The 21,320-nt window shown below is 40.1% G+C and overlaps 6 protein-coding genes across 14 annotated transcripts in view; 4 read left to right on the forward strand and 2 right to left on the reverse strand.

The window, feature by feature from the left end:
- Positions 1 to 8,404, reverse strand: part of LOC108032604 (guanine nucleotide-binding protein subunit gamma-e) — a 38,034-nt gene extending 29,630 nt beyond the window's left edge. Inside the window, exon 1 of one of the 2 annotated variants that reach the window (XM_017106531.3) lies at positions 7,848 to 8,117. The gene's annotated coding sequence lies outside the window, so the exon portion shown is untranslated. Of the gene's footprint in view, positions 1 to 7,847; positions 8,118 to 8,351 lie in introns of those variants that run through there. The other variant, XM_050884873.1, reaches the window with a different exon arrangement.
- A 1,851-nt stretch (positions 8,405 to 10,255) lies between these two features.
- On the forward strand, positions 10,256 to 10,561 carry LOC108032362 (uncharacterized). The gene has a single exon (XM_017106175.1). It carries the CDS (start codon positions 10,256 to 10,258, stop codon positions 10,559 to 10,561), a length of 306 nt encoding a protein of 101 aa, XP_016961664.1.
- A 203-nt stretch (positions 10,562 to 10,764) lies between these two features.
- LOC108032363 (accessory gland protein Acp29AB) lies at positions 10,765 to 11,460 on the forward strand. The gene has a single exon (XM_017106176.1). The coding sequence runs from the start codon at positions 10,765 to 10,767 to the stop codon at positions 11,458 to 11,460; it is 696 nt and encodes a 231-aa protein (XP_016961665.1).
- A 1,522-nt stretch (positions 11,461 to 12,982) lies between these two features.
- On the forward strand, positions 12,983 to 15,109 carry LOC108032794 (borealin). Of its 2 annotated transcripts, none has more exons than XM_050885433.1 (3): positions 12,983 to 13,486; positions 14,226 to 14,625; positions 14,687 to 15,109. In XM_050885433.1, exons 1-3 carry the CDS (start codon positions 13,135 to 13,137, stop codon positions 14,883 to 14,885), a joined length of 951 nt encoding a protein of 316 aa, XP_050741390.1. In that variant the 5' UTR covers positions 12,983 to 13,134; the 3' UTR covers positions 14,886 to 15,109. The 2 variants fall into 2 exon arrangements, with proteins under 2 accessions (XP_050741390.1, XP_016962289.1); XM_017106800.3 differs by having other exon boundaries at positions 12,984 to 13,486; positions 14,214 to 14,625.
- An 11-nt stretch (positions 15,110 to 15,120) lies between these two features.
- On the forward strand, positions 15,121 to 16,505 carry LOC108032522 (borealin). 2 transcript variants are annotated; one of them, XM_050885434.1, is made up of 3 exons: positions 15,121 to 15,208; positions 15,494 to 15,753; positions 15,891 to 16,505. In XM_050885434.1, exons 2-3 carry the CDS (start codon positions 15,498 to 15,500, stop codon positions 16,292 to 16,294), a joined length of 660 nt encoding a protein of 219 aa, XP_050741391.1. In that variant the 5' UTR covers positions 15,121 to 15,208; positions 15,494 to 15,497; the 3' UTR covers positions 16,295 to 16,505. The 2 variants fall into 2 exon arrangements, with proteins under 2 accessions (XP_050741391.1, XP_016961850.1); XM_017106361.3 differs by lacking the exon at positions 15,121 to 15,208 and having other exon boundaries at positions 15,258 to 15,753.
- Positions 16,506 to 19,253: 2,748 nt separating this feature from the next.
- The window catches only part of LOC108032521 (homeobox protein prospero), an 85,927-nt gene continuing 83,860 nt past the window's right edge, over positions 19,254 to 21,320 (reverse strand). For all 6 annotated transcript variants that reach the window (XM_044094097.2, XM_050885431.1, XM_050885430.1 and 3 more), the window contains 2 exons: positions 20,763 to 21,089; positions 19,254 to 20,693 (listed from right to left, as the gene is read on the reverse strand). In XM_044094097.2, coding sequence (XP_043950032.2) covers positions 20,662 to 20,693; positions 20,763 to 21,089 — 359 coding nt within the window. In that variant the 3' untranslated portion in view covers positions 19,254 to 20,661. The remainder of the gene's footprint in view (positions 20,694 to 20,762; positions 21,090 to 21,320) is intronic.

Consider the following 21,320-nt stretch of genomic DNA (forward strand, 5'->3'; position numbering starts at 1 on the left):
CTAGCCAATTTCCCGAAATTCCTTCTCGACCATTCGCCTATGCAAATCCATTGTGACAGGTCGAAAAGGGAGGGAGGCAGATGAGCCAGTGCGAGGGAGACAGACAGGCAGAGAGTGGAAAAACCTAATTGAATTTAGTTTACGGCAGTTTTTCGGCCCCCCGGCCAAGAATTCCCCAAACAGCTTTTCCCGCTTTCCCAAATGCCGAGCTGAAAATTGGAACAACCGAAAAGCGCAACGCACAGAGGGGGCGTGGCCAGGGGGTGGCTGGGCGGTGGGTGGTGAGCGGGTGGTGCTGCCGAGGGCGGGAGGTTGATGTGGATTTGATATAGTGCCAAGCAATGCCACGGCAACGATGTCGAGGCACCCATAGAAATGCCAAGTTGCATTATCCGGATGGTTTGGTGGGGCCGGGATTGGCGCCTTTGTCTGGCATTTTTGTTAACAGCAGAGTGGGCTGAAGGCCGTCCCTCGCCCTGCCCTCGCCCTGCCCCTCGGCCCATTACCACGGCTGAATGACGACGCAAATAATTGAATGGGCGATCAATAGGTGAACAAGTCCGGAGCAAGCCAAGCCCGAGTTCAAAACGCGCCTCAAAGGAGGTGGAAAAAAAACCACCGCGTTTAATTGAATTAGCCAAGCTGCACTGGCCTGAAAACAGTGGCTCAAAGAGGACTCCCACCAGGGATTTGCTAATGAATGGAGTTCGCTGCTCTACTTTCGTGCACTTCCTGGTTTTTATTTGGCCTGTAAGTGGTTAAGTGAAGTAGTTAAAAGTTAGTGAAGCGTGAATTACCTTAAGGGCTCTCGTTTAAATAGTTGGCCAGCTGAAATGGCAGCCTGCCATTGACAGTCGTTTAACCCCGCCATCACCTTGTCACAATTTGAGCAATCATTCCGGGTATCAGTTTTCCAATCACACACACCAGAAACCCAATTTGCATGCACATTTTCCCAGCAATTTATCGCCCAAATCTGGTCAACAGGAATGCACTCAAAGGAGCTGCCGGTGAATTAATCACCTGCGAACAACCTGAGGCCCAAGACTCCTTGGAGAGTGCTTAAATAAATCCGCAGAGCAATTACGGCCAAGCTGAGAAAATCCGAGCAACTTCAATGTCAGCCAGCAACTATTAACCCCTGATTGCAGCACCCAACACCCAATCGCAGCCCCAACCCCCGGGCAAAAGCAATTCAATATACTTCGATAGCATTTCAAATCCAATCAAATCGAAACTGGCATCAATTTTTCATGGCACGGAAGGGTAAGCCGGAGGGAAACTCCGACAGCAATGAAAAATTATGAGCCATGCGGCAGTAACAGATACAACAACAGCAAAAATAACACAAAATGCAACTTAAAGCGGGTTAAACCAAGGGACCCGCTCCGGATTCTCCCCTCGAAACAACAAAAGGAGCTTCTGAATCCGTTCAAAGTCGATTCCGCAGGTGTGGCAGCCTAACTTAGTTTTACTATTAGCTCTAAAGTCTCATTTTATAAGCATTTACAAAAGAAAATCCTGCATATCACTCAATATAATCTGTTTTGTATTTGATGGGACATTAAATAAATTTGAAGCTTAGACCTTAGACCAACTAAAGATAGTTGAGAAATACCATGATTAAGGAATTTACAAAAATATTTTCTTACTTATATTATGAATTTTATATCATAATCCTTTCGGGATTTTCATATACTAGTGCTGCTGCTAAATATTCTTTCCATGAAATTCTCAGAGCTTTATCAAAATAATATGTTCCTGTATTACATAAAATAAATGTAAAACAAAAACCCTTTATTGAATCATTTTTAAAACGTAAGTAGTTTTATGGGGCTTGGACTGTACTTTTTTTATGATGTTTTAGTATGGTGATGAAATATTATGTCCATAACATCCTTAAAAAATGTTTTTAACTTGTATATAAATAATATTTTTTAATTGAAAATTTAGGAGCTGAAAATCAAAAATATGACTAAAATAGATAAAGTTAATTATTACTGGGCTTTTAAATATAGCTTTTGGTATAGTATTTATGAATTTGTGCCAAGTTAATTTTGTTTTGAAAGCCACTAAATTTTAAATTCGGAATTGTTTTACTAGATTTTTAGGGTATTTCCCATGGGCAGCATTTTGCCAAGTAAACGATGGCAAAATAACGACTTGAAAGTAACAGTGGCCCCTCCCGCCGCCAAAAATCCCCCCTTAGCTTCCCCCACTGGAGGTGACTCTATGCCAGCCTCCGACGATCCGGTCCGGAAAACTCCCCCAAAACCCGGCCCACGACCCTGCCCGGGACGCCGCTTGTCAGCTTCTATCCTTCGGCCAGGACACGTACACAAACATTTCATGGTTCAATAAATTTGCTGCCGAGCGTACCGGAAACTTTGCGAAAAATACATTGGGAAATGCTCGTCGCTGCAATGTGGAAAAGGCAAAGAAATTATCTGTAGACCAGGACCCGACTCCGACATACACACGCACCCACCCACACACAAACAGCTGCCACCTGCACACAGATACACACACACACACACGTGAAAAGGAATAAAAGTGCAGCTGTGTGCGAGCGCCGCCTCGTATAATTTCGCAGCCGATTTTTTTCACTTCCTTCCTATTCCCAGCTACAATCATTTCTTCTCCGCCATTTTTGCAATTTTTATTCGGTGCAATTTCTGGGTTCTTCCGCTTGCCATGTTCAGCCACGCCCCCTGATTATGTATTTTGGCCTACTTTGAAAGGCGTTGATGCTAAATTATGGCGTTACACTTTTTTCGTGTTTTTCTATGGCCAGCTTGCACCTCCAGTCCGTGTGGAAAACACTTTGCCTGTGTGCGTTAGTCGGTGGATCCTTTTAATATGTTGCACAAATAGCAATTAAAAATCCAGTTGAGCGGAAAACAGGCAAATCGGTTGTATTTTAGCCAGACGCAATTAATGGTTTTAATTCGACCAAACTAAAACGGAAGCGATAATCCTATTTTACTTTTTCACAGATTTAATTCGTTGAATTAAATGGGAAGTCAGTGCGTATAATTAATCGGCTGGCCATTATGTTTATTTATTGAAGTTAAATTAAATTGAAAAACCACTAAAACTCGTTCAAAATACAAACTTAGCTTATAAACTAACTGAACTTAGAATTTTAATTGATTGCTTTATTTTAATGCCCTTCCACTTTTCTAATTTCTTTATTTCTCACATACGGCCAACACATTATTATTACCATTCAAGAAAGAAAGTTCGTTTATATTTTTGACAAAAAAGTAAAGGAAAAATAACCTTTCCTTTGGTCATTCAACATTTATCGAGAACCGCTCACGATTGTTTGCTTTGCCCCACAAGAGGTGGTCATTAAATATTTTATTATTACATTTTCTAATAGTTGGTTAGGGAAGAAGAGGAAGTACGCCACGAAATGTCGCAATTCGAGTAGAGGGTTGTAAAATTTAATTTATCAAACTTCTGCTACGGTGCACCCGGACTAGAAAGAGACGGAGGAGAGGAAAAGAAAGAGACACCGCACGGAAACCGGAAGGCGGATGGTTGGGAGCAAATTTTGTGCCTGCACTTCCGCTTATAGTCGCATTTGTGGATTGTGCGGTGGACGGGTGGGTGGCTCGGGGAGTTGGTGGCTGGAAATCCAGACCCATGTCGCGTGGGTTATTTATAATGCGACGGGGCCAACTGAACAACACGAGTTTATTAGCCAACGCAATTTACGAGCTGACACAATTTTAGGGCCTATGTATCTGCGTTCGGTTTTATGTGCACCGCCGCAATGTGACGGAGCTACCGGGAAAAATGTGTGCAGTCAGCCAGATGGAAGGGCCTATTTATGGGATTCCATTTGGACAAGAGCCGTAATGCTAATCTGGGCAAATGGAAATCCACGAATCCACAGACAAGTGCAGCTAATTCTGATTGATTAGTTTTTATTCGAAGATTAGGTATATTAAGCTAGTATATCACTTACATTTGTAATTAAATTAATAGACCTAATAAACATCCTAAAAGGTCACTAAAAACAGGTAACAAAGTGGCTTAATTCTGATCTTGTAATTTTTTATGCACTTCCAAAAGAATGTATAAAACGTTAATTGAAGCCAAAAACCGGTATGCAACTCAAAATTGAATATTTTCGTCCTGAACTTTCCACATTTCCCCCAAAAGCACTCTTTCATCATCTCCCCGCAGAAGCTCTTGGAAAAGTCTGAAACTAATGCACGCCAATTTTCAATACAGAAAATCGAACTTTGAAGTGGACGCCTCCCTGCCACGCCCCACGTTGCGTTACTTTCGCCGAGGCGCGTTCTTCAAGGGGCGTCGATGGAGGGGGCTATAAATGGGGGGCTGGCGGATCTGCAGACGGCACTTGGCGTGCATTTCTATTTTGCTTGGCCGAAAAACTCTTGAAACTATTATCGATGAGGCGCCCGCCCAGTGGGGAGGTTATTCCTAAGTGGACGAGGGCGTCACTGACACCGTCAACACGACTGACGAAGAGGAAATGCACTTGAAAAGATACTAATTTGAATTTTGGTTTACTTTAAAAGAATTTTCATCAGTAATTACTGCCATTCGATGTAAATTTGTTTTCTGTTGACGCCTAAAAATATGCAGCAAAATATTTTAAGCCAAAAAGTTCCCCGAATTAATTTAAAATTAAGGATATCTCTAACTGCCCACCGTAATCGTCTAGCCCGGAGATTACAGGGGGCTATCCCAATTCGCAGGCTCAAAAGAAGACATTTTGGGCTGCTCCTAAGAGACTAATATGAATATATTATTTACTTGAAACTAGTCGTAATTTGATCTACTCCTATATACCAAGTTGAAAACTAATTATAATTTTTAATTAAGAGATTATTTACTTAAGAAAACATTTAGGTTAAAGGCTTTAATTAGATCTGTTCCTGGATTATATTAAATAAAGATGTTAATTAAAAAAAAAAAAAAAAAAAAAAAAAAAAAAAAAAGGATATCTCTAATTCACTGCATACTTTTAGACACCCAACAATAATATTAAATATATTACAAAATCCCAGTTATTTGTATGAGATCACCATTTATTATTTATTTCTGTTAGAATATAACTCCACTATTTTTGAGTTTTTAATGTTTTTAGAAGATTTAAAAAAATGTTAAGTATCAACTATTTTTCTTCCTGTAGAGGTCATTGAGGGCTCGAACGATGGCGATGCAAACGAACGCGTTTTGTGCGTGTTGAAGCACACAGGGAATATAAAAAGGGGAAATATGAAAATATCCCTGCAAGTTAACGGCGGGCAAGGCGAAGGGCCGCCTGCCCAGCACTTTACCACTTTTTATGCCTGGCGATAAATTAAAATTTTTATTAACATACTTTCTCCGGCGAGAAAACAGTGGGAGGAAGGAGCGAAAAGCACAGGAGTCGCGGACCAAAAACGTCAACTTGTCCAGGCACTTGTCGGCGCTCCCATGTAAAAGATGGTTGGTAAATGGGGGGACTCTTTACGACTTTTGCCAACGCACGCTGAAACTGACCGGTGCCGCCCCCATTTTCCCTTCCCTACTCAAACTACGAGCCGAGCTGGAGGAGCCCTTGCAATTATAATTTGTTGATGCAGTAGGAGAACCGGAACCCCAGGAAATGCAGTTTTTCATCTGGTTCACTCTGGGCAATGCCGGCGGGGAGGTGGAAAATCAGGAAGGTTAGACGGAGACGGAATCTGCAGCCTGCCGCATTATCTATGCATTATCGTGGCTCGGCCATTGGCCATCTGCCGCCTGCCGTCTCAGCAGAAAATAATATTCTATTAAATTATGTATACGTTTTTGAGTCCGAGGATTTTGTAAAGTGAATTTTCCACTTGTCGTGCTCAGGCGAAGCAATATGCCGGAGCTGCATAAAACGCAATTTTAAATGGTGATGGCCTTGGAAGTAGATCTTTGATTTTTTCAGAATAAAAAATGGAGAATATATATTTACTTAACGCACTCCAAAAAGTACAAAAAAATGTTACAATTTTTATAATATTCTTTAAGAAAAATTAAAAGTAAAGTGATTTCCACAAGGAATTCTTTCATTTCAAATGCCATCATCGAGTATTATTTATGTATTACGCAGAACCGACAAAAAAATCAAATAAATACCTTGCGCCGTGTTTAATTTTTTCACTTTTAATTAATTATTCAATGAGGCATGCATAATTCCGATCTCGTGCTTAAGCGGACAATGGACACAAATGCGAAATGCAAAGCCCACGTTGAGGCCCCTACCTAAAGGACCTCGTTGGGGAATCCTTCGAATGGCACGTAGGCAAATATCCATCTGTACTTTCCCTTCGCACGCCCGGGCCCAATGCGTCGGAATGCAAATATTTTCCACTATAATTGAAGCGCGACAAATGCGAGTTGTGAGCGAATGTGATTGCGTTGGTTCGGGCATTTTCGATGGGTTGTTGGCAGGGAGTCCTTTCGAAAGCGGTAAAACAACACGTATTTAATACGCATGCAATTCAATCATCCAATTTAGCATGCAAACAAAAATGATTTGTTCAATTTAAGCGACCAGCAGTGCGGAAAGGCAAGTAATTGCATTACATTTTCCGAAATAATTTTTAAATTGACACAAAAAAGTCCTCATAATTGCTGTTGTGATAGAAAAAAAATATTAATGCATGCTAGTAAAATAATTACAACCCAGTAAATTGCAATTGCGGACACGAGCAGGAAAATCGAACAATTGTCGCACATTAACCACAGATGCTTTTGCATGGTCAAGGATGGGCGGAAATATTTAAGGGGTGGATGGGTGGGTCATTAATCCCCGTATTATTGACAATTTCGGTTCACTTGTTTCACAACGAGTCACGGCGATGTTAAGCGAGACAAAAGAAGTCTACGGATTACTACTTCCCCGTTTTCATCGTTTTAATACCCATTAATCGATGAGCACAAGGGTATATGCGATTCGTGCTTAGTAAGATTATATTTATGAGGTTATATTTTTCTTAGATAGTTACCTAATCTAATTAGAGGTCGATTTTTTAATGAAGTCATTGCTTCACTCCTTAAAATTATGTTAAAGGCTCGTTTCCATGCCCAGTAGAGATATTTTTTTATTTATTATGCCCCTTGGTGACCGAAGCATTTTTGGGAAATTCACCGCAGCAGTAAATATGATTCCATCGAGTTGGAAGAAAATTTTATGCTCGATACTCATAACTGCTCAAGTGGAAAACAGCCACGAAAAATATCTTGTTATCGGACATATTGAAATATTTATGGCAAAGTTCAATGAAGAGAATAAAACCTTATGTTACGAGAGCTCCAATGACGTTATAAACACTAAAGTTTAAGGTTCAGTCATAAAATTGTTCAAAATAATAAGATATAAACATATAAAAATTATTGAAAGAATTATAAAATATATTTTATTCGCTATTTTTAAAGAATTCAATTAAAAATCAAAATTTATACTAACAATTTTGAGAAAAATAATAAAGAATCCCAAGATCTCGTCTAAAAGATTATTTATGACAAATAGCATAAGTCTAAAGATTGTATCTCTAAAAATATTTATGCATATATTTCCAAATTATCCGTAAAATAGACTTTATTGTCATCCTCCCTTACAACTTTTAAAGACAGATAACAAGCACTATTCTTAAAAGTGATCATCCCCAAATGAGTTTTCCTCACGGTTTTCACATTGAAGACCTTAAGATCAGAACTTGAACTTCGTGATCTTGCTTGTCATTTTCACACCAAATGCTTCCGAAAACCCTGAGCAGTCTCAACCTTTTTTCTCGGAATTTCGCCTTTTATTGCCTGCAATTCTATTGTCTTTTATGTCAACTCACCAGACACAAGAGTTGATGAATTTTGTCGCTTCGCAGGATGGGCGACTTTAAGGAGCAAGGAGCACTCACACGCACACACACGCTCGCAGCAACCGAGCCTGAGTGTGTTGGTGTGTGGTGGGTGGGTGTATTGGTGTTGGTGTGTTTATTTCGGAGCGCGCCAAAAAGTATGCAATGCGAACTGTGAGTCTTGTGTTGCGGCTCTGCGATTCGGTCTCCGACTGACGATGGCTTGGTGGCTGATGGCTGGTGGCTGTTGGCCGTTGGCTGACGGCTGGTAATGTGATTAGTTGGCCCGCCTATCGATGCTAGTGTGCTACTGTGTGCGAGTAAATTTTAATTTAATTATGTCGCTCTCGTTTCAATTACGAAAACCGCTCGCAGCGAAGACACGCACTAATAAACAAAGGCCAACAATAACAGAACGGAAAAAAGCGACGGCTGGCTGTGTCGCTGCCGATGGAAAACTGAAGGAAAATGTGTCGAATGAAGACCAAGACCAACCAGCGAAATGTGCTCTGCGTCTCCCTCTCCGCTGGCTCGCTCTCTCGCTGTCTCTCGGCTCCGCTTTTCCGCTGCTCTCCGGCTTTTCCGCTTGCTTCCGTTGAAACTGCTGGCAATCGAATGCAACTGCCTCCCACAAGCGACTGAAATGCGTTGCATACGCCAAGGCGCACGGTGAGTCCCCGAGGAACGGCTGGGAGTGGAACGTGGGTTGCCTCGAGTGAATTCTTGAGTGGAGTGCAAACTGCACTTTGGAGTGTGCGGGGAACGAGTGGAACTCGGCAGCACCTGTGCCATGGGGCTGGACGGGCGGAAAACCCCATTATTTTCCTATTCATTCTTTATCGCCGCCGAAACGGCCAGTCGAAATTTTAATTGGTTTGCCCAACTTGCAGCACACAATTCAATTGAACCACTCGCCCGTTAGGCGCTCATTAACCTGGAGGGCCTGGAGTTTTATGCTGCCCAGTTAACTTCACAGGGTAGTTGCAGTCACTACCAATCTCTATAATTCAAATGACTTAAAGTACTGGCCAAGCCAAGGAGGATTTTAACGATATTTGTATGACTATATTTATTATTTTTCACTATCATGGCTCGACAATTAAAGACTTATATGATTTTGATTTGTGAATAATATTTTACACAAATTGTAGCTGTCTAAAAGTATGCAGTGAATAAATAATGGATATCCTTCTGAAAGAATTCAATACACTTCTGAATTTAAAAGAGATTTTTGTATACTTTGCTTGTTTTTACTTAGTATAAATATAAAAACGTGCTGATTCGTTTAGCCCCAACTCTTTTGGGTAATTGATACGATCTTACCATTAATTCTGGTACGAGTGAAGGGCTCATGGGCACCATCAACAGCCGACACAGAAACGCTTTTACCCGCAGCACTTTGGGAAATGGAAGTCTATCTCTCGCCAGCATTACCTGAGAACACTCGCAAAAGATGTCATTCCTGGCACATCCTTCTGCCATCCAAGGAAGAGATAGTGACGCAGCTTAAGGGCGATTCAGGATTACCCCCGCCATCTCCGCCAGCTTGCACCCACATTGTCTGGCATTCGTTCATGGACTCCGGCGCTGACTTCTCCTCCGCGAGCAGGTGTTTCCATTAACATCGGGACAATAAAGGCAACGCACGCACTGCAATATGCAACAGTTGCAGACACGCCGGAAAAGCGATGAAAAAGGGAAATACGGGGGGCGGGACAGTGGGCAGTGGGCAGTGGGCAGTGGGCAGTGGGCAGTGGGCGGGGCAACGCACATTTGTAAGAAGTTGTGTAATCTATCCGTGAACGCTGCTTCCGTTTCGCATTTTATATGCTTAACGCATCGTTTGGCCGACTCAAATTGAGTTTCATTGCTGAAATGTCTGCCCTGGCTATACCACATATATATCCTTTTTCAGTGTGATATTCGGTCTGCCATCGATGGCGAATGCCGTTTGACAGCCTTTATCGCTCCTCCACTTTGCGGCTTTAAGCGAGCACGACCAACGAGCCAATTAAAACTTTTAGCCAATCGACTTAATTAGTGAAATGCTCAAATTATACGATTGTCATAAGCGTAGTAGCAAGTGATAAGTATGCAGAGACCAAAAATCTTTAAGAGTTTAAAATAGTTTTTGAACTGTTAAATCGTAATATCTTTTTTTATGTTATTAATTACGCTTAAGTTATATTTTGGTTACTTTTTAAAGTATATTTGTATGAATAATTAACCAAAAAAAGTAAGAAAGCCTGGTTAAGATATTATTTAATATTTAATAACTATAATATTCAATGCTTAACAAACGACATTCGTCATGGTTTGTTACCTTGTTGGAAACTGCGACAAAAACTTATAATCAGTTGGCCAGAAAGATTGGGCCTGACAAGCTATACCCCCCTAACATGCTGAAGTATTTCTTGTATGTCCTCGTTGCCTGGGTTCTTTTGGAGTCCCACGCTCAAGAACAGCCATTTTCGCAACACCAAAATCCAGTGGCCCAGCCGCAACCATCGCTGGCGGATCAGATTGCTGCGCACCAGCATCAGTGGTTCAAATACAACTCTTACCAGGAAACCGAAACCCAGGGAAAAATTGACAAGTTGGAGAGTCACGTGGAGAGCCTATTGCAGGCGTTACAAATCAAGATGGGCATCGAGCTGCAGGAGCTACGGAGTCTTATAGAAAACGCGACAGATGAGCATACTTAAGGGCAGACTGGCACTTCTTTCGAGGCGGAACATGCTGGTCTAAGATATGAATAAAAAATTGAACGTGTCAAACAAAATTCGTCACAATAATAAGGCTTTCGATGCGGTTTCTTACCGCGTTTAGAAGTGTGAAAAAAAAACCGATCTTAGCCTGGAATAAGTTGACCAAAAAGATTGGATCTGACGAGTTATACACTCGCAATATGCTGAGGCATTTCCTATACGTCGTCATTGCCTGGGACCTTTTGGGATCCCAAGCTCAAGGCCAACAATATTCGCAACCTCAAAATCCTGTGGCACAGCCGCAACCAACGCTAGTGGATCAGATTGCGGCACACCAGCAGAAATGGTTCACGTACAATTCCCTGAAGGAAACTGCCACTCAGGCAAAAATAGCCAAGATGGAGAGTCTCATAGAAAGCCAATTGCAAGCGGTGCAAATCAAGATGGGCATCGAACTGCAGGCACTGCGGAATCTCATGCAATACGCGTCGGAGGAGCAGCAGGAGAAACTGAAGGCTTCGCAGAGGATCAACGCGTCACTCTTCGAGAGGATTGGATCGCGGTCCTATTACATTGAGAGGAGGCACCCGGCCACTTGGTTCGATGCATACAACCAATGTCGTCAATTGGGCGGACATCTGGCGACGTTTTACAACTACACCCAGTTTTATGAGGTCTTTTCCAGAGTTGTGGGTAGCATGTTCTGGATTGATATCTACAAAATGGCAAATAAGAAGCAGTACGTTACATCGCTAACCGGCAGGGCACCTCCGTATACTAACTACAAAAAGGACGGAAAAAGTGGGGATTGCGTTTATTTAAGCAACGGATATATGTACAGTGCAAATTGCTGGAGCAAATACTATTTCATTTGCCAAACCGAGCAATGGGAATGAAAAATACCATTTTATGGTAAATAAAACTAAAAAGAATAATCGTATATGATCTTTGGATCCCAGGAATTAATTTTAAAATAGAAGTTATTTTTGAAAATGAGCTTTCTACATAAATTACTCTTCTTATTTCCCTTAAAAACCAAAACCTTAACCCATCAATGGCAACAGTGATAGAAATTTTTAAAACGAATTGGTTATTAAATTATATTTTACTTAACAGATTATACATCACAATTTATTGAAATTCTTATACTCTTATGACAATATTAACTTTAATGAAATAAGACATAAAAAATCTATATTTTGTAATACATTTTTATTACGTTGATTTAAAAAGGAATTTAAAAAGGAAAAAGGAAAGGAAAAAAACAGAAGCCGTAAAATTTTTGAAAATAAGGTCTCGCCTCTGCTTTTTTTGGGGTGTGTAGAGTGAAGAGTAGGCAGACCATCAAGTGCAGAGCCGGAGGTGCGTATTATTTTCAAATGCCTCACAGGATGTGTCCACGTTCCGTGCAGAAGTGGGGGCGGCAAAGCCACGCCCCCCAATCACACCCACCCCCAGGAAAGCCGCCCAAATGCTGACAAAAATGCTTTTGATTTGTGGGCCACTCGCACACCCAGTGGCACCCACGCTTATTAGAATCTTGCCATTGTGTGCGACCCAAAGTGCAACTAGCAGAGACAGATAGCAAACAGCCAACAGTGCGGAGCAGAGCGCAATTTATGGCCTAATAGGATTGCGGCTGTAATTTTTGGGGCCATTCAACTCCAGTTTTACCAGAAAAGTACTCACCCGGATGTGTCACATTCCAAACATCTCTAATTGAAATTCAAATAATACAAATTCTATAAAATGGATTTCATTTGCAAACAGCATCTGAGTTTAAAAACCTGGCCACAAATAAAATAGTACCTTTAATGCTAGAATTATGGCCACAGCTGAATCTTGTAGGATAAGACAAAATTAGGACTTTTTAAAAGATCAATAAAATGTAGTTCCTAAGGACTTCTGAAATTATTCTTCGTTTTTACTTTTAATATGACAAAATTAGAATACATACATTGTCAACATTATTATTTGTCATAATAGTATCATTACCTAAATTTCAGATAAAATGAAAATTTTGAATATTTTTAAATATTTTAGGTACAAAATATTCAAAGGGAATTCAAAAAGCTCCTTTAATTTGATACGTTATATTATCAGTATAAGTATTGTTTCATATATTTGGTTTTTATTGACTGTTAAATAATTAAGCGATAGCAAAAGCGAAATGGGAAATTTATATAGCCAATTCCCTTATCAAATAAAGTAAATAGTATAGATCTATAAATAAACATTTTGAAATGACCGCGCAATTAGCCCGGGAAATGAAAGTGAGGTGGGTGTACTCGCTAGGAAAGGATGAAGAGTTCGCTAACTGCACTGCTGATTCTTAGCTAGAGATGGAAGACATCAATATGTTGGCTCGCCAAACATCGATAGCGATGTTTTTTAAAACACCGATGACTTCGATGTTTTCCACGTCTATTCGGATCTGGCCACACTGTTCCATGACGCTTGAATTTTAGCGGAAAAACTCGAAAAAGAAAAGGAAAAGAGCAACGCTTGCCAGAAATATTGAAATTCCACCGAAGATCCGACAGTTTTAACTCTCATAAGCCCGCCGCAAGATGCCGCGCACCAAGATACCAAAGAACTCGAAGCGCAACCGCGATGTGGCCAACCGCGAGGAGAAGGTGCGCCTGTTCGAGCTGAAGATGGACTCCCGCCTGATCAGCATCGACACGCTGGAGTCCAAGTACCTGGCCGCCGTCGACCACCAGGTGAAGACGCTGCTCGGCCAGGTGCAGAAGGAGCTGGCCAACCTCAAGATGCCCGAGGTGCTGCGCCTCTTCAAGGAGCTCGACCACTTCAGCGACTTCAAGGCCAGCGACCAGACGCAGCTGCTCGCCTCGATGTCCATGAGCGGCAGCGCCCTCGACGGCCACGCCCCCTCGGCCACCGCGAGTCGCAATGACGAAGGTTTGTTCGCCCTTCGAGGCGCAAGTATGTACACGTAGTAATAGCACTCCTCAGCAGAGGGCTTACCACCCAAATTTGATCATAAGAATACAAATCCTAAGAGAAGGATCTTTATGTCGAAATGCATGGTGAAAATGAATATTTTTCATTTTACTTTGTGTCCTTTGAGTGCAAAAGATATATTAACCAATCGCATCCCAAGAATAAGGGGCTATCCACTATTACACAAAGGGAGTCTTTTAAAGGAATTCCGGTTTTGTGATATTTGCAGTGATTTTGAAAACATTGAGAATGTTTTTAATTTTTAATATTTGCATATTTCCAATGTTTAAGGGGTTATTTTCATTATCCACTTCACAATTGCAGTTTTTTAAATTAAATTCCTGGCTTAATATATGGGTATATGGTCGAACTTATAAGAGGAAAGATATTTTCAGTATGACGCCAGTAATTTTTACGTAAATCAGGGCTTAAAATCAAAAATACTAATTTACAAAATATTTATTTCACTAATATTCTTTATTACAATATCGAATTTTTGCTATAGTCTTCGGAGACCGAAGTAAAACACCCCTATTTGTTCTCATTTTGCTACTTTTATATTACTCTAACTGGTGTCCGGCTTTGTGACTAACTAAACTCTGCTTTCTAACTCCGCACCGCACACTCTAATCCACTCAAAACGCACCGCCCACCATCCACACCCTGTGCCGGTCACTGTATCTAGGCTACCTTACAGAGGACAGCAGCATCGGGGCCAGCGGCGGCAGCATCCTGGCCGCCCACACGGGCTCCCTGTTGCGCTCCACGAAGGCCATGCGGACTCCCGGACCGCTGAGCTCGGCCAGGGCTCGTCGAGGCCGCCGTAGTCGATCCGCATGCGGGGATCTGAATGTCCTGCACTCGGCCAAACCGCCTTCCATTTTGAGCAGTAGCACGGCGAGTAGTCGGAATTCTCGCAGCAAGATGCGCACACCGATGGCCTCTCGCCAAAAAGCCTTCAGTGCCGATCGCACACCTTTAGCCCAGAAGCAGATGCGCTCCGGATCGCCAACCACTCCGCCGATGGCCTTCCTCCGCTATCCCAAGCCTGGCGAGGTGGCCCTGTCCAAGTTCGGAAGTCCCATGGTGTCCCAAGTGTAAGTCTTCCATTGATATCCTTCGCAACTCGATAATTAACAAAGTTTTTCTGTCCAACAGAATGCCAGACAAGTTCGCCAACGTGAACATCCCCATTCGGAACGGAGTTCTCAGCTTGCGGCCCAAGAAACTGGATGCTGGCGAGGTCGAGTCGAATCTTCTGGAGAACCTGGACGAGGACACCCTCAACCAGATCAAAACGCTGCACGAGAACTTGCAGATGATCGTGAACAAGGCCAGCCAGGCGGGATTCAAGTAGTTGCCAATTCAAATCTTTGTCTAGATATAATTATATATCATATATTTTAGTACGTTTTGTTAAGTTCAGTCTTCATCTTACCCTAGTTTTATTTTTTCTTCATTTTTAAAATTCTGTATCGTACTTACGTAAGTTTCAAATTAAGTATATACTTCATGTTTATCAAAGTTTCCGGGGACTTATATGTAATTTGTAAAATAAACGAGTAACAAAAATGGTTGTAACACGTCTACAAGCAAAACGGCGAAAGGTCGAGAGAGATGAAAAGGTGCGCCTTCAAGTTGATGCTGCTCTGCAAAAGGTGGATGAGGTAGTAGAAAAATGTAAGCAAGATGTAGACTACCAACTTCATTTAATTCGAGGCAGAAGTTTATATTCAAAAATGATTTATACTACTAAATAATCTTCGTTTATTAGCGATCAGAGAAATCTTGGATGACTGAATTTATAAGTGGTTTAAAGTTCATATTAATTTTCTGTTATGTATTATAATTTAAATATTTTTCCTTCACTTAAAATGTAATATCATATAATACAAGTTTGAATTTATCAAAGAGACCGGTGACTTTTAAGTTGGATCACGACTTGATAGACTAAAGAATTTTTAGAAAGATGCCTCGCACCAAGATCTCAGCACGTCGACAGGCTCAGCGCCAGAAGGCTGAACGGGATGAGAAGGTGCGCCTGGCCCAAATCAGGATGGATTCCGCCCTGGAGCAGATCGATGAGCTGGGCAAGCGCTACAAGCAAGAGGTGGACAACCAACTTAAGCTGATCCGTGGTAGGACTGACAAACAACTGCTGCAAATGAAATGGTCAGATTTCGCGGCCTTGAAGGTTAAGACCTTCGCCGAGCATCAGTGGGCAGGTGAGATTTTCTAAAAATTACATTAAATCATTGATCAATGTACTGTTTTTGTTAATGACCTATCAATTTAAAATAACACAATAGAAGATAGGCTTTCTTTGTCGGTATTGGTTATTAACCATTATTTTCTCTTTCAGTTCCTAAGCCACCCCCAACTCGCAGCCTCTCCATCTGTCGGGGTCGCACTCGGACTCCACAGAACTCTCAGATGTCGCAGTTGGCGCGACTCCAGACGCAGTCGGCCGACAGAGCCCTGAGAGGCGATACCATGAGCTTTGTGCGGTGGCCCCGTGCCGGGGAGCAGGTGCTCTCGAAGGCCGGCAGTCCCCTGGCCGTCCAGATGCAGCCGGACCGCTGTGCCGACGTGCACATCCCCACCAGAAATGGCGTGATCACCGTCAAGCCGCACAAGATAAAAACCGTGAAGCGGGAGGTACTGATGCAGCTGGATGAAAACACCCTCAACCAGGTGAAGACGCTGAACGCCAATCTCGGACTGATCGTGGATATGGCCACTAAAATGGCGAAACTGAAACCCTAAACATTTCCCATCGAAGAAGTTTTCTTGACCAAGAATGTTACGCTTATTTCATTAATATTTTATTTAGTCTTTTTCATTTTCTCATTTTCAATGTTTTTGTTCAGTTGTTAAACATTAAGTGAACGTGTCTGTTGTTCTTGTTGCTGTTGCTGCAGTTAGCTTGCTTCTGTTGTATAATTAATTAATAAATTTAATTACCTTTATGTATATATATATATATATATCGATTTGTAAGTACAAACATAGCGTACAGAATCTCGTCACCACTAACTTTAAATTTAAGTGTTTAAACATTTTTCTATTGTGTGGCATGTATGTGTTCTGTGTGTCTGTGAACATTTTTAAATATGCTTGTACATGAGTACGTAGTTAAACTAAAGTATATTGTGTTTTCTTGCGAATGTTATTTCCCTTTTCACTTTCAATTACGTGAATCCTTAGACAAAAGTTACATTTACACATATACAGATTTAATTTAAAAATTATTATTAATTTTAAGTGTATATAGTGATAAATTTAGCATTTGTTTTCTTGGTTTCCCGTGTATGCAAGTGTGAAGTATGAAGTGTGGATGGGAGTGTCGTATGCATTTATATAGTGACAAATACATAAAAATACAGTACATAGCAAAAGGTACATATATAGATACTTAAAATACGCTTGTTTTTACTGAGTTATTTAATACGATTTTTAGAGACAAAGACAACATATGAGGACAATCAATCGATACGTTTAAACAGTGACAGTGAACGAACAGTGACAGATGACAACAACATAACACTCAGATTTGTAACATTTATTTGGTTTGTGTGGGGATAGGGATTGATAGTGTTTGTTAAACGAGCGATAAACGAGTATAATCTAATCAAAATGCCCATGATAATTTTAAAACAATTTGCCGCTTACTTCAGTACAGTCTTCCCTCGAAATCACGATATTATAACATAGGCGAAGTATGGGTATTTGGTTTTTCGAAGCCTAAAATAAAATATGTGACAATTTGAACTTAAGTTGCCTGCTCTTAAAGATCTGATCCCCTTTTCTAAATTCAGCATAAATATAAATCCAAACTTCTACGTGGCAAAACCAACCTACAAGCGTTCCCTTAACGCATCTAACTACGCTAGCCCCGACCAACTATCTCAAAACTCGACTGCTACTTTATATTTTCGAATATTTAGTAGGCCTATTTCGTCGTACGTTCCTCGGTCTTTCAAGTTTTGTTTTCTTTTTTTTTTAACACAGCCAATCAACGATACCTCCCTCCATCAAACCGACCTTTTCGCTCCACTATTTTTCTGCGTATACTGAAGAGAAAATAATTCCAATACTGAGTAGTTGTGTTCCATATTCTGCGTGAGATTTGTATTTTATATTGCTCTCGGTTCTGTTAAATTTTGCGGATCCATTTTGCGTTCGTACAAATTTCTACTCGCTTTAATACAAAATTGTGCTATTTTTGCTATTTTGTTTAAAACTATATGTTGAGGCTGTTGTTTTAGAATTCGTTATAACTTTAAATGCTAGTTTATATATTACGTTTGTATTCCGTTTATCGTATTTTTGGGCACTACTCATTGCGGTTCAGGGCATCTTTTGTATTTAGTAAATAGTATTTTATCTGTAATATCAAGTTTAACAAATCTTTGTAGGCTTTATGCACGGGTACAGGGCGTTGCATTATTTGTTTGTTCATCTCTTTCCTTCCTCGGCTAATATCTTAAATCGTCAGTGTGTGATTTGGTACAAATTTTATGGTACTAGGTTGCATACAAATTAAATAAATTCATTAGTTAAATAAGGTCTGTACAGTACAATCAAATAAGTACGGCTAAGCTAAGGACGCCCGCTAGTCAGATCCGGAATAAAAGTGCATTTTCAGATCAGATGTGCCTTGCGAAACCAATCTGTCCACCGATGATCGAAATGTATATCTTCAAAAAGCTTACATGGGTCGAGAGCTGGTGTGAAACTGGTTTAGATTTACTGGTAAATTCTAAGATGCTTTGTATATACAACTGGATCGATAACCGTGCACGATAACAGAATAACTTACCAAATCAAATATGCACTTAACTAGTTATTCTTATCAAAATAAGTCCGCTTTGCCTTCACGTAAATATTATTTGCATTGGGGTTAGTTAGATATAAGTTAGTTGGGTTATTTTCTTACACTCTCTATGAAGTTTATACGGTTTGTAAATATTTGTGTGTTTTAAATATATTCGAAATAACCCCCTATATTTCGTATGCTTATAAATTAATTAATTTCATTAAATGCTTAAATTCATTAATGCACTTTATATGTACTTTTTGTGTTGCTGTGTGTGAAATTTGCTATATCCTTACGCCGTATAAATATATATATTTATGAATTGGTATATATGAATAACTGGCATTATAACTATTCATATAGGTGTATATATAATGCTAAATGCAGTATACTTGTGTATATTCATTTGTTATTCTTATACTTTCCTGGCTTGAGGTTTTGTCAGTATAAAAAACTAGGGGAGAGCTGGAGGCCGAAAACTGGCCGACACCCTTTTTAATTTTTAATTTAATTGCATTAAATGTAGCCTCTTACAGAAAAAACTCATCTTAAGCTATTTATGAGTGTGACAATTGTAATTTAGCTAGCAGCGTCTAAAAATGATTTTCTTTAATAGATGTTGAAGTAATTTTATCTGAACCATTTGCAATCTATTTACACTTTCCTTAGTCATCTTAATATATTTCCACGATTATTCGGTTATGCTCAATATTTTTATAAATTTGTATTTTATCATACGTTTTTGAACTTAACGAGAGGTATTTCTATTTTCCCAAGTGTTAATATCGCCGCGTTCTTGACTCTTGTATTCCATTTATTCGTGTTGTTTGTCGTTGTTTCGGGCCTTGTTTCAGTATCATAATTTGTTAAAAAAGTCAGATAAAAATAAAGAAAAACGCCTATTGGTTAATATATTGTATATAAATTTTTATTTAGGGCTTTGCAGTTTAAACAGTATTTTAATAAAATTATAAACTAAATTTATATCAATAATATTTGTATAGCATTTGTATCGTTTCTTCTTTAAAATAATATTTATAACGATTGAACCCAACTTAATAGACTTAAAGATTTAAACAAAATCAAAAATCAATAAAAAATTACATAATAGAAAACGTGAAACGTTTTTGCTTAGCTACAGCTTGCAAAGTGTTCATTGAAAGTGTTTCGAATCATACAAGCCAATGAATCATGTTTAATGCGTAATAGTTATTATAAAAATGGTTAAAATTACATATTAGTTTAAACAAAACCTGTAAAATAGCCTTCACATGAAATTGCAACGCCAACTGTGCTTTGCGCGCTTTGCTTTCTCGCTTTGATATAAAAGTATTTAAAAATAGCTACAATAAGTTTAAACGAGCATTAACTAAATTACAAATTAAAATTTAAGGCGGCTCAACTTAGAGAAATTGTTTGGTGAAAATATGTACAGTTACAGGACAGTTTTAAAAATCGCAGACGAAGAGAAATATATTGAATACGATCGGTAAGTTAATTGTTAGAAATCGAAGTAATGTTCGAAGACGCTTGAAAATGTTTAGAAGGTAGAGCAAAGCCGTTGGAGGTCGAGGTCCTCGTGCTTTTGCAGCAACAAATTAGCAACATTTAGTATATAAAATTTAACAAATTATCACACTGAAAAATTCAACACTACCTTTAAATGTACAGCAAGTTTGTGTTTTTGTGTGTTACAAGTTACATGCTACATGTTTTCCCTTCGAATTGTATACATTATTTATCGCTTGTCGTTATATCTAGAGCTTAGCCAACTGCTGCGGCTGCCAACGCCTCTCCAAATGTCATACAATGTTAATGTTACTTGTTTTAAATATACATATATCAATTTAACAACACCTCGAAACGGTCAGCACTTAACGCGTATTATTTATGTTTTTGCTTTGTTTCTGTTTTCCATCTTTTGTATATATAGCTCTTACAACTAGGCTTTATCTTTAAACGTAATAAATATGCATTTCTTTAAACATTTTACCATCGTTTCTTGAAGTTGTTTTGCGGTTTTGAAAATATTTAACTATAGCTTGTGTCTGGTAACTATGTTTTCGCGAATTCTTTAGACGAGGTTCCCATTTTGCTTTACAATTAATATTTGCTAGTATTATAAAATAAATATATTTAGGTATATATTTTTTAAATAGTGCTGCTAATATTTTAATTAGATTTACATGCTCCCCCTACCATCCTTTGATTTCCTATTGTTTTTTTTTTTTTTTGTTATTTAGAGCCATAAATGCGTGCGCAAGAGAAGTATAGGTTGAATGTGATCCTTGGTTCCGAATTAGTCACCTTAGGGTCACCTCGTAGCGCTGCTGGTGAAGAAGTCCGCTGTTTTGGAAGCACAGAATTTTTTTTATTAATTTAGGGTAAATTAGCCTGTATGCTGTATTAACTTACGCGTCTCAAAGCTGAAGCTCAGCGTTGGATCTGGCGGCGTGTTGAGCATGGAGTTGACATTGCCGCTGCCCGTGGGCGTGACGTTGCCCATCGTGTTTGTACTGTTGGCCCCGCCCACGATGCCGCCGACGCCCCCGATCACCGCACCCTGCTGCAGCGGGCTCTGCGGCGTCTGTCCCCGCTGGGCCACGCCTCCTCCGCCGCCGCCGGCTCCGCCCGTGGCCGCCGCAGCCGCCTGCTGGGCGCGCACACTGACCACCGCTCGCAGCTCCTGCTTCACAAACTCGGAGTTGGCATTGCCACCGGCTACGCCGCCACCACCGCCAGCTGAAAGATTCAAAGGGATCAGGTGAGTGACCGGGTATCTTGGACCCAAAGCAGTGTATATATAGGGTTTAGTCACATTGGTTTGGCTCAACTCTAGACATAAAACATAAAGTAAATACAAAACATACACAACGAAATACAACATGGAACACAAAGGTTGAGGCACACTGAAAATCGGGATCGGGATTTAGTTTGGCAGGTGGGAGGTATCAATAAACACAAAATCCTATG

The sequence above is a fragment of the Drosophila biarmipes genome, chromosome 2L (genome assembly GCF_025231255.1).
Source record: "Drosophila biarmipes strain raj3 chromosome 2L, RU_DBia_V1.1, whole genome shotgun sequence".
In the NCBI taxonomy this organism is placed as follows: Eukaryota; Metazoa; Arthropoda; class Insecta; order Diptera; family Drosophilidae; genus Drosophila; species Drosophila biarmipes.